Below are 12,054 nucleotides of genomic sequence, written 5' to 3' on the forward strand. Positions count from 1 at the left end.
TAAAACCATCAAAAAATTTGACTTTGGAATAAATACGTTACAAGAGCACTGTATTGAGACAACGTGATTTTGGACAGCGTTAGCAGCATGATACAGTGGGCCGTGAATGGAGCGATCACAGCCATGAAGCACAGAATTCTAAAAAGTACTGATCATTTAATTGTCTAGCACAATATGCAGGGAAAAACAGTGATTCACATTTCCTGGCCAACTTAAACGGCTCTCGTCTCCAGGCATGCAATGGAACATCAACTCTGGATGAAAAGAACATCATTTTACAGTTCAATGCCTCAAAAGGACATGCTGCGGTTTAAAAATTTCGGTTAAGCTGTTTTAAAACATGTTCATTGTTCAACAAGATAAAAAATAAAGCTCACTTGAAAGGAGAGGATTGTCTGTGGAGGGGATCGAGCAGGAACCTGTTCTGTTGAAGGGTGATGTGATGGTCTGCACTCCGTTTCACTGTAATGTATGGATAATTCATTTGCTTTGTCCATGTATCCATTATGCTCCCAATATCCACTTTCTAATCATAGAGAATGAAGTTAATTCATGGAAAACAAAATTTATAAATCATCCTTAAGAGGTTTAATAACAATGATCCTGGATGCTTTTAGAATAATTAGAAAATATGCATTTCATGGCTAAACTAGCCTAATTTTTTTTTTGCAATGAAAGCAAATTGGAAAATATATCGACTCATTACCAGATAGCAAAATAATATTTATTTTCACGCGGCAAAAACCTTTTAATGTAAACCTAAAAAGGTTTGTTATGCGGTTTACGTGTAAATCTTCTAAACTTAAAACGAGATAATGTTCTACCCACATTAACCTAATTCAAAACCTTCTACATAAAACCCTTAAATCGTAGTTGACTTAGGGTTTTCAAGCGTGGAAAGATCATTTGATGAAGCTAATCTCAAGGAGAAAATAATCTTAAATCTGTAGGGTAATTATAAGGTTTCTTCTCGCAAATTCTTGAAAGCTCAGCTAAAGTTCACCTTGTCGTGAAATTTCAATTTACAATGCAATTTGATCCTATTACCAGTGTGACGTCAGCTAAAATGTCATTATGGACTTAAGCGACCCTTTTGCCTAAATGACAATTTCTTTTTAAGAAAACCTCTGAAAAATTTATTTTGAATCCTTTTAGTGAAATATTTGTGCAATATGAAAGTGCAATATTTTTGCCTTATTGAAAAAAGGTTTTTGGTACAAAAATTTTCGTGAGAATTAGAAGAAAGTTCCGACGTAAGTTTACATGCTTTCGGGGATTCTAAATTATCAAACTATTCAATCTTATTCAAAGCACAGATGCTCTATCAAAAACGAGAGACTGTAGAAAAGGTGTGGGGTACACATTAATTTTGAACAGCAACACATTAGAAACTGTTAGGAACAATCTCTTGATAGGAGCAAACCGAACTCCCTCTATCAGAAGCTTATTTTTTTGTATATACTACAGGACATCGATAAAAATGGCATATATCTTGCAGGGTATCTGCAAAATGGCACATCCTAAGTCAAAATTCTTGATGGTCCTACATTATTTGATGATCACCATCATCTGACATTTTGCAATACGAGTTCATGATTTTTGAAATGCCAAAAAGCTTCTATCATTTCATAATGGAAAATGCTACTTTAATACTATGATGGTTAACAATCAAGAGAAGTTTGACTCTCATGAACCAACAATCCATGATGGTTCATGATGGTTCCAACTATACATTTCCATGATGTAATGAACCATCAGAACAAGTTGTTATTCTTATGATGAACCATCTTAAATCAGTCCGAATTACTTTATTGGGGTGATTGTTTAATGCAATCAAAAAATATGTTTCATGATGGAATTATTGATGGTTGCCATCAAGATTATGTTAGTCCATCAATGGGAAACCATCAGAAACTTTGACTTGGGATACCTTGCAGATATCTACAAAATAGCAGCTTATCTTGGAGATACAAAAGGGCATATCTTGTAGATCAGCAACATACCTCTTTTGAAGCGGCAGAAAATTCTTTCCACAGGTCATCCGTCCGTGCATTTTTGAAAGAATACTTTTTCAAATAATTCTGAAATGAAAGTTTTAAAATAATTACATTTTAGGAATTATTCCTCATTCTATTTAGTTTGTGATACACAATACTTACCGTAACACCTTTTCTGAAATCATCCCCCATATAACTTTCCAGCATTCTCAGAATTGAAGAACCCTGTAAAGATTTAACAGTTCATTCTCTTTGAAGAGAATTGCCCAATTAAAAAATGACAAGGAGAAACCAAACATACAGTCCGCGGCCATATTATTAGACGCACTATGAGATTCTATGTAAAATCTTAATTATCACGTGATACTCTATACAGCTGTATTCTTTTTACGCGGCTGAAACCGGTTTGCATTTGTTTATGCTCCTGTATCGATTGGGGTTAAAGGCCTGTTTACACGGTCCAATTTCTTGAATCCGAGAAGTTGGTCGGATTTCTCTGTCCAAGAACTTGGATGACTCGTTGATACTATCCAAGTTCTTGAATGTCGCTGATTCGTTGAAAGAAAAACTTGCGCATGCGCATTGTTCATATTCAACATTTTAAAATAATACTTACATAAGTTTAAAATTACTAAATAAATTCAAATAAAATCATAATAACACAAATAAACCTCAACAGATCAATTTATTTAGACTAAAATATATGAAAACCCACAACAAAATGACATAATTTGCTGCCAGCTTGTTGACGTCACAAAACCTAAGACGCTGATTGGTTAAGGAAGAAAAAACTTGGATGGAAAGTAGAACATGCTCTACTATCGTCCAAGAAGTTGGACCAAGTTCTTGGATGTTTGTTTACACGATCCAAGCTCAAAGCAAAACAAGTTTCCATCAATATCAATCAATCTCTGTCCAAGAAATTGGATCGTCTAAACAGGCCTTAACATTGTGATGCAATACGTTAAAAATAAATACAAATAGGAAGTATATAAAACTCCCGAATAGAAACCCATTACATGTATGTTTAAATATAAAAGCATTGCCTCTAAACTCGTGCAAAACATGTCATTGTTAAAAAAAACTACAGTGCGTCTAATAATTTGATCTAATTATTATAATATACTAATATAATACCTGATATAATAAATATTCTATATTTATATATTCTAATTCATCCTATCGTCGGATTTATATTACATATCGTCTAAGTTAACCCATTGATACACTAACGTAAACAAATGCAAACAGTCACATAAAAAACAATGAGGCTGTATAGAGTATCACCTGATAACTAAGATTTTACATAGAATCTTAGAGTGCGTCGAATAATATGGCCAGACTGAAGTCACAAAATTAGAACATTTTGAAACGTGAACGAAGTCGAATAATTATTAGGATTTACATTTTATATGAAATTTCAATGTATAATATTTATATATAATATTCATTTATAACTTCAAAAACAGTACATTTTCAAACTCACTTTACTGTAGGTGATGCTGTCGAATATGTCACTTGTGACTCGTGTCACGCTCTGCACTACAGGATGCGAATGAATGAACTGGTCATTCTCCATCGCAAAACACACGCTCTTCATCCCCGGCACCTGTAAGATTGCATCCTGCACAGTAACTGTGAGATATTAACACTTTCAAAATTCATTGCTGACAGCCATGAGATTTCGTTCTCATATTTGTTTTAGATATTCCCGAAAATCTCGGATAATCCAGAAAAAAAGCGCTTGTCAATAATCTGAGACGAAATATCGATCTTAATTAAGAGGAAACAACGCAGTAAAAGTTTCGAGCAATTAAATATATCTCCGTTTTTAGATAGTTTTATATTTTAAGATTATTGTACAGAAACAATGAATTAATTTTCCTGAAAATGCAACATTTACGACCTAATATGTCGCTGATTCGATAAAACTAAATTTAATGCTTATGGAAATAAAATGAAATAAAACAAATTACGTACCAAAATGGAGTAACTTATTTCTTTAGGATAACCACAAAAAAAAAAGCATTATTATTGATTCTTATTTAATTTTTATAATGGGTGCTCTAATAATTGTTGTCGGTTTTAATGAGTATCTAATAAATAAATACCTGTATAATGGAAATAAGTACTCTTAAAAGTACCAGGAGAAAACTGATTGAGGTAACTATCATGCTCGAGCTGCAACATTTTCCAAATAAAAATGTAATGCATCATTTGATGCATTTCGTGGGGTTGACCTTTGCTTAGCACTAAACGTACCATAACCGATCAAATGACCGTTTAAGAACTTTTGCATCGAAAATGCGGTTATCCTATCGTTTTTGCACAATTTGTCTTTTTTATTTTTTTTTTAAAAATTATATACAGTTAAAATTCTATCATTTTTTTTGTATTTTGTTTGTTTTGAAAAATACTCGACATCTACCTATTTCTACGACAACCCGTCATTTGACCTGGAGAATAATTTATTGCTTTATAAGGTAATCAGATCAGAAATGTCGATGTAATGCGCGTTTAACGTATTACATTTGATGAGTTGCCCATTTCTGCAAAGAGTGTTGCGTAGTGAATTCAATCAGAATAACTGTGAATTCTAATTTCAAGAACGACCTAAAATTTTAGATTGGCATTTTTGTTTAAGAAAAACTGACAAAAACTAAATGTTTTGGTAAGTAGCTTATATTTTATTTTGATAGCTTTACTTCATTTCTAGCTGTTCTGCTCTAACCCAGAAAAGCGTGGAAACAATCAAGACGGCACGAGCTCTTAGAAGATATAATATTAATTATAAGAATAATTATAAGAATTATAATTCTCATAATTCTTACATATTCTTATACTTATAAGAGTTATAGAAATAATAATAATGAGAAAAAATATGTTTGCTGAAAATGCAAAATGGAAACACCCTGTATAATGTAAAAAATGCGTTGACCAATGAATTAAAAATTCTTATTCTTTGTGTTTGTAATACATAAAAATTGGCAATATACTACTTTGTTTAATAATAATAAAGTGTTTTTAGTTTATTTCCTTCCTAACATCCATATTTCACACATTCAATCAACAAACATAAAGTTCTGCCATTTGACCGACTTTGGTAGAAATAGGTATAGATTAAGTGTTGGTAAGATTAGAGTTAAACCATGCCTGAGTTAATCTTAAAGCCTCTGAGAAGGGTCATAAATGATTGGATTTATTTTAGCTTTATTAATTGAACAGTCTTTTTGGGTTTCTATTAATTTCGTAGTGTCGATTATTTACTTTTCTTTGCAGCTTTTCTATTTGATAAATAAAGTCCAGATTAATTTTTATTATCAAATATTTATTTTAGTTTCCTTGTTTTTATGAAAAGACAATGAATGAAATTAAAAATAGATTCAATTTGTCAACTTACCGAATAAAGATGGGGAAATGCGTGTTGCGTACCCTTCCAGGATATAAATGTAGCGAATCCTTCGTTCAGCCACAAATCATTCCACCATTCCATAGTCACCAGATCTCCGAACCACTTTACAAACAAAAACAACAATTTACAATCGCTTCAATTAAGACAAGTATTGGGAGTATAAATTAGTCCGGTCCGTTTTTTTTGTGGTCAAAAATGCATTTATTTCTGAACAAAATGAATGAACAGATTAATCAAAGTATTGTCCATCGCTGTCTACTACTTTTTCCCACCTCTCAGGCAATTTTCGAATTCCATCTCGAAAAAATGTCTCGTCTCTTGAGGCGATCCAAGTTAGGAGCCAATTTCCGATTTCTGCGAAAGAAGTGAACTGGTGACCTGCAAAATCATGCTGCATCCGTTGGATCAACCAGTAATCAGAAGGAGCAATGTCCAGAGAACACAGCGGGTGCTGTAAATTATCCCACTTGAGCGTTTCCAAATAGTTTTTTACGACTTTTGAGACATCGGGCTGACCGTTATTATGCAGAAGAATAACTTTGTCATGTCTTTGCTCGTATTCCGTCCTTTTTTCTCGTAATGCACGGCTTAAATGAATCAATTGTAGCCTATACCAATCGCCCGTAATGGAATCACCAGTTTGTAGCAGCTCATAGTATACAAAACTATTCACCATTGATCATTCACCATTTACCATTCTTTATTCACCATTAACCATTCTTGAAACGTCGAAACCATTCCCTACATGATTTATCAGTTGGATCATTGTCAACATAAACTTCTAAAAGCATTCGATGCTCTTCATCTGCACTTTTCTTCCAATTGAAGCAGAAACATAAAACCTCCCGCAAATGGTGTTTCATTGCCGCAAAATTTGACATATTCAACAAAGTAAAAAACAAGGTTTTTGTATGAAACTCAAAGCGAAAAAACTGAATATTATTGACATATGTTTAACCTCTTTGAAACCAGCTGTCACTATATAACATTCATAACAGCAGAGCCATTTTTTAAAAACAGACCGAACTAATTTGTACACTCCATATGATTAAACACATTACAACAGTGCAGAAAATGTCATGAGTTATTTTATGATTAAAATACAGACCAAATGCGGCATACTTTGCGACGATCGTTGGTTTAGTAGACCACTGCCAACATGGATAGGGAAAGATCCAGTAGATTTTACAAAATAATAATGTCAAGAAGTACTAAAGATTTTATACATTGGGAATATTAGAGAAAATTCCTAATATTCCCTAGGTGTAAAATATTTAGTACATTTTGCATTTCTTGTTACAAAATGTAATAAATATTTTACACATAGGGAACTTTAGGCATTTTTTTAATCATGAAAATAAATAAGAAAAACTGCAATATTTTCCAGTTGTGATTAACATTAAGTGAGCTTGTGTTATGTTTACTCTTAATCTTGAATAGTAATAGGTATATAATTCATTACAGTTAGTTAACTAATTTTTATGAATGAGCCTTGCTTCTTTATGTAATAGTAACACTTATTTAAATATTCGAGCGAGTCACAATCTCTGCAAAAATTCCATTTCAATAGGGATCTTTTTAGGAAACTTACTGAATTTAAGGGAATTTTCTAAAATGTGCTAAAACCAGGAGAATGTTTTTTTTTTCAAATCAGCAGACGAGGAGAAACTGGCAAAATCCAGTTTTCTATTTGAAAATCCAGTAGAGTTTTCAGCTTTGCACAAGTAATAATTTTATGAAGGTTTGATTTGAGTGCTCTTGAAGCAACAAGCCACCTCGAGGGTCGAAAAATTCTGGGCACTTTAAAAAATGAATGCAAAAGCTGAAAGTGAAGAAAAATTCAAAATTTGAATAAACTAAGTTACAGCTAGTCAAGAACGAGGATAGAACGAAGCTCAAAAGACTTTACTTATCACGCAATGACTCAAATAAATAAAAATTGCTACTATTTGAACCCCTTTTGCACGGACAATATAATACAAGGTTCTGTTTGGAGCTCATTGCAGATGGAAGAAATCGCACTCCGTAGCCTTGTCATTTTGAACCCAATCCAGAAGACAAGGAAACTCCTGGATCAATGCCCTCAGAGGTTTTGATTTGTTAGGAGAACTTGGAGGACGTTGTGATCCTGACGGATTTAACGTGCGCCAGCCACCATTTAATACACGGAGATTCTTCGGCCGGCTGGATTCGAAAGTTGACCCAGTAAGAAATTTTACCAGGATTTTTCTTTTACCAGGTTTGTTACTATTTCCAAATACCTATGGACTCTAGATCCAGGAAATCAACAGATTATCATCATTTCATTATTCATTGTGACAAATACTGCAAAAGAGACAATTTTTCGTCAACAACTATGTTTTTAGACTCTCTTGGTGAATAACTTAATAAGGAAAAGAAAGCTGTACACTGTTCAAGATCTGTATGTATGCATGTGCCCCCCGTGAGTGCATGTGGCTCAGTGGTTAAGGGACTGAACTGTCATTGTGAAGAATTGGGTTCAATACCCAGTAGCAGATAGAAGCCTACCTAGCCTCAGAGGGAAAGGGATACTAGCTTCTCTGGAAAGTAAAAGCGATCTGTGCGCAATGTTGACCACACACATAACCACATTAATTTCGTTGGGCATGAAACTGTGGATCCTTAACCTCCATGATCCTTCTCCCTTACAAAGGGTTGTTGCAAGAATTCCTTACACACGCACGCACGCACACACACACACATATATATTCTGTATCAAACGCAGCGTCTCTTACCATGTGCGCTAATTCGTGTGCAATAATGGAGGCGGATGAGAGCTTCTTGGAATCTGGTGCTTCATTGTCGACAATCATTATCTCCTCATCGTAAGTAATTAAACCCCAATTCTCCATTCCATTCGGTAGGAAGTCTGGCACAGCTATCATGTCTAAAAGGGAATCGAAGCACAAATCATCATTATCTTGGGAATGCTTTCACTCTGCTTCATTTAAATGTACAGCCTCTGTGGCCTTATTATTATGTGACGCACTCTAAAGATTCTATGTAAAATCTTAATTATCACGTGATACTCTATACAGCTGTATTGTTTTTACTCGGATGAAACCATTTCTTTACGCTCCTGTATCAATGGGTTAACATTGTAATGCAATCCGTTAAAATTAAATACAAATAGGAAGTACATAAAAAATCTAAATAATAACCCATTACATGTATGTTTAAATATAAATGTGCTGCATATAAACTAGTGCAAATCATGTCATTATTAAAAAACTACAGGACGACTAATCATTTGATCTAATTATCATAATATACTACTATAATGATAAATATAATAAACATTCTATATTTATATAACATATATCGTGTAATTTATCCTATTGTCAAATTTATATTATATATCGTCTAATTTGATCCATTGATACAGAATCGTCAATAAATGCAAACCTGTTTTAGTAGCATAAATACAATAAAGCTGTATAGTATAATTGATACTTGAAATTGAACACTTGATAATTAAAATTTTACATAGAATCTTAGAGTACGTCTAACAATGTGGTAAGTGACTGTATATATCGAAATTTTAATATCATTAAACAAAATCAGTACACAAGGAACATTTTTATAGTTAATTTTACAGTCTAAAATAAGATCTCTGACAATTACGGCGATAAGAACCATAACTTTATAAAAATAAGTGATTTTCAAAGTTTTTCAAACTCTGTATTCGTTAAAAAGTATTTTTAATATTTAAGCGTTCGTTCTTAAGTCCAGATAATTCTTCAGTCAAAATTTTCAAGTCAAAATTTTTGACAATTTTCCATTGATGGACTAACATAATCTTAATGACAATCATCAATAATTACTTCATAAACCACTATATTTTTTAATGTATCGAACATAAGTAACTATCACCCTAATGTAAGAATTCGGACTGATTTATGACGGTACAACATAAGAATATCTACTTGTTTTGATAGTTTATTTATGTTGGACCATCGAAAATTTCCGCATTGTTTTTTAGAAATAATTTGTTGGAATGATCATGAAGCACCATCATCCCTAAGTAGGAATTTGGATTGATTTTTAATGATCCAACATAAAAAACCCAAGCTGTTTGGATTCCTGAGAACCTACAAGAATTCCTACTAAATTATCATAGAACATAGAAAGGTATACTTGGAACCATCACTGATTGTTGGTCCATGAGAATCAAGCTTCTCTCGATGTCCATCTTAAAGTAGCATTTTCCATCACGGAACGATGGAAGTTTGTTGGTATATCAAAAAGCATGAATGAATCAAAAAGCACGATCGCTTTAAAACCAGCATAAGTCATATTTTAACAATCTTTTATTAATTCTTTTAACAATAAATTTTTAAAAAAAATAAGACTCATCTTAATTGGACTTAAAATACGACGAATTTTTAGATTTTTTCGATTTAACTGACCACAATGAGCTATTTACACTGATATCGTTAAACTTTAGTTGTAAACCATTATTGAACTTATATTAATTTTTAATGTATATTAAAATCGAAAAAAACGTCTCGATATTTATGTCATTTTTAATTGTTACTGGACACAGGATTATTTTTTTTGCGTGTGGAAGTCCTTGATATAATCCTTTTGAAAAATAACATTCGAACTAGTGGATTTAGAATTTTAAATATAATACATAGAGATAATTATAGATATAAAATTCTGCCTCATCTTTAGAGCTCAATTCGTCCCCTAACTCAATTTTCTTCCTTATGTTTCGTAAGCTAGCTTCAGAAACCTTCAATCTTCGTGATATTTCACGGTTTAAAATTATTTTAGCATTCACTAGGGCCTTTCCTTCAATTTCTTTACGTGGTGAAAGATTGCCTTTTTTACCAACGATGAAAGTGTTCCAATTGATTATTAATACACTGCACACAAAATAAACAAGTAACTGTGTAGTATAAGCTAATAAATACAGAGACATAGAAACACGCTCGCAACTGACGAGAACGCGGCTGAAACCAGTTTGAACTTCTTTACGTTCGACCTATCCATTGGTTAACATTGTAATGCAATACGTTGAAAATAAAAACAAATAGGAATTATATAAAAAAAATCTCCTGATTCAAAACCCATTACAAGTAGTTTAAATATAAAAGTATTACATATAAACTCTTGCAAAACATATCATTATTATAACACTACAGCGCGTCTCATAACTTGGTGTGATAAAATACCCGATATAATAAATATTGTGTATTGATATAATATATAGTGTAATTCATAAAACTAGTGGGTTGCCCCCCCCCTGCTCGCTAACGCTCGCCAACCCCCGAAAATTTATACGCAATCTTATAAGGTTTGCTCCGCAAACCAAAATCGCTTCGCTCGCTACTACCATAGGTACATTGCAAATGCACAAAATTCTAAAAATTCAAAACAATCATTCAAATCCATATAACAACTTTTCTTAAAAAAAAAATTACATCTTTTTAGTAAATACTAAGTCATTAAAATAAATTTGAATTCAAATAAATGACATGTAATTCGTTAAACCTATTAGAAATGTGCTAGAGTATAAAATCTTGAAGCGTAACAGCACGACTGAGACTCATTTTTCAATGAATGACTAATAACAATAATAAAAAAAATAAATTCGTGATATAAATCAAAAACTGTCAAATAAATTCGTGATGTATAAATTCGTGAAAAAAAGCGCTTTCGACAAAATACTAAAATAGAGATCTATCGACAAAGACTACTCACTTCTGCCTAGCTTAATAGTATGAGATTGCCGCAGCTGATAGGGTGAATTTCGATATCACATTTGGTGAGAATGCTCTGTCTGGGTTTTTCAGTTTCCGTTTTTAAAAGCGCTATATGTTGAGCCACCTCAGCTAGGTTCGGCATGTGACATTTCTAGCTGCAATCATTGTTCGATTTTCTAGCGTTTCCATTCGGGGAATTGTAATGAGGCTTTTTTTTATCGCCGTGTAAGAGAAATATATATATAGATTGTCACATTTATATTATAAATCTTGTCTTATTTAACAAATTGATACAAGAACTTAAACAAGGTTTTAATCACGTAAAAGCAATGCTGCATCACCTGATAATTAAAATTTTACATAGAATCTCATAGTACGTCTAATTATTGTAATATAATACCCCATAAAATAAAGATTCTATATTTATATTACATATAAACTAATTTATAAAATCATCAAATTTATATTATATATGATCTAATTTAACCAAACGCTACACGAACGTAAGCAAGGTTACAGTTGCGGGAAAACAATAATGCTGTCTATAGTATCACCTGAAAACTAAGATTTTTTGCGCCTAATAATTTGGACAGGGTCTGTATATGGAAATTTCAAGTATTTGATATTTGGATGATAAATACTTACCTAATTTCTTTAACGGGAAAGAAATGTTGAAATATTTCTCGAAGTAAACCAGTATTTTGCTGCTTATGTTTAATGCAAATTCAGTTTTGTCTATAAGATGGGGTGCAGAGTAGGCTCTCATCTTGAAAAGGAAAATAAATTTGTCAAACTATTTGTCAATTGAGAAATCTAAAAAGAGATTTAGGAAAGTTCGAAAATCTCCAAAGATGTAAAGGTTAATGTGCTTTTTGAATTACAGAATAAACATTATTTATTAACGTCCTTGAAC

General features: G+C 32.4%; 1 protein-coding gene across 1 annotated transcript in view; it reads right to left on the reverse strand.

The window, feature by feature from the left end:
* Nucleotides 1-12,054, reverse strand: part of LOC107439767 (uncharacterized) — a 169,298-nt gene that overhangs the window by 82,500 nt on the left and 74,744 nt on the right. Inside the window, 7 exon segments of the mRNA XM_043051794.3 lie at nt 378-526; nt 2,004-2,081; nt 2,160-2,222; nt 3,484-3,606; nt 5,398-5,511; nt 8,166-8,317; nt 11,787-11,907. Coding sequence (XP_042907728.2) covers nt 378-526; nt 2,004-2,081; nt 2,160-2,222; nt 3,484-3,606; nt 5,398-5,511; nt 8,166-8,317; nt 11,787-11,907 — 800 coding nt within the window.

Source organism: Parasteatoda tepidariorum, chromosome 6 (genome assembly GCF_982258835.1).
Source record: "Parasteatoda tepidariorum strain Cologne lab strain chromosome 6, Ptep-v5.0, whole genome shotgun sequence".
Lineage (NCBI taxonomy): Eukaryota > Metazoa > Arthropoda > Arachnida > Araneae > Theridiidae > Parasteatoda > Parasteatoda tepidariorum.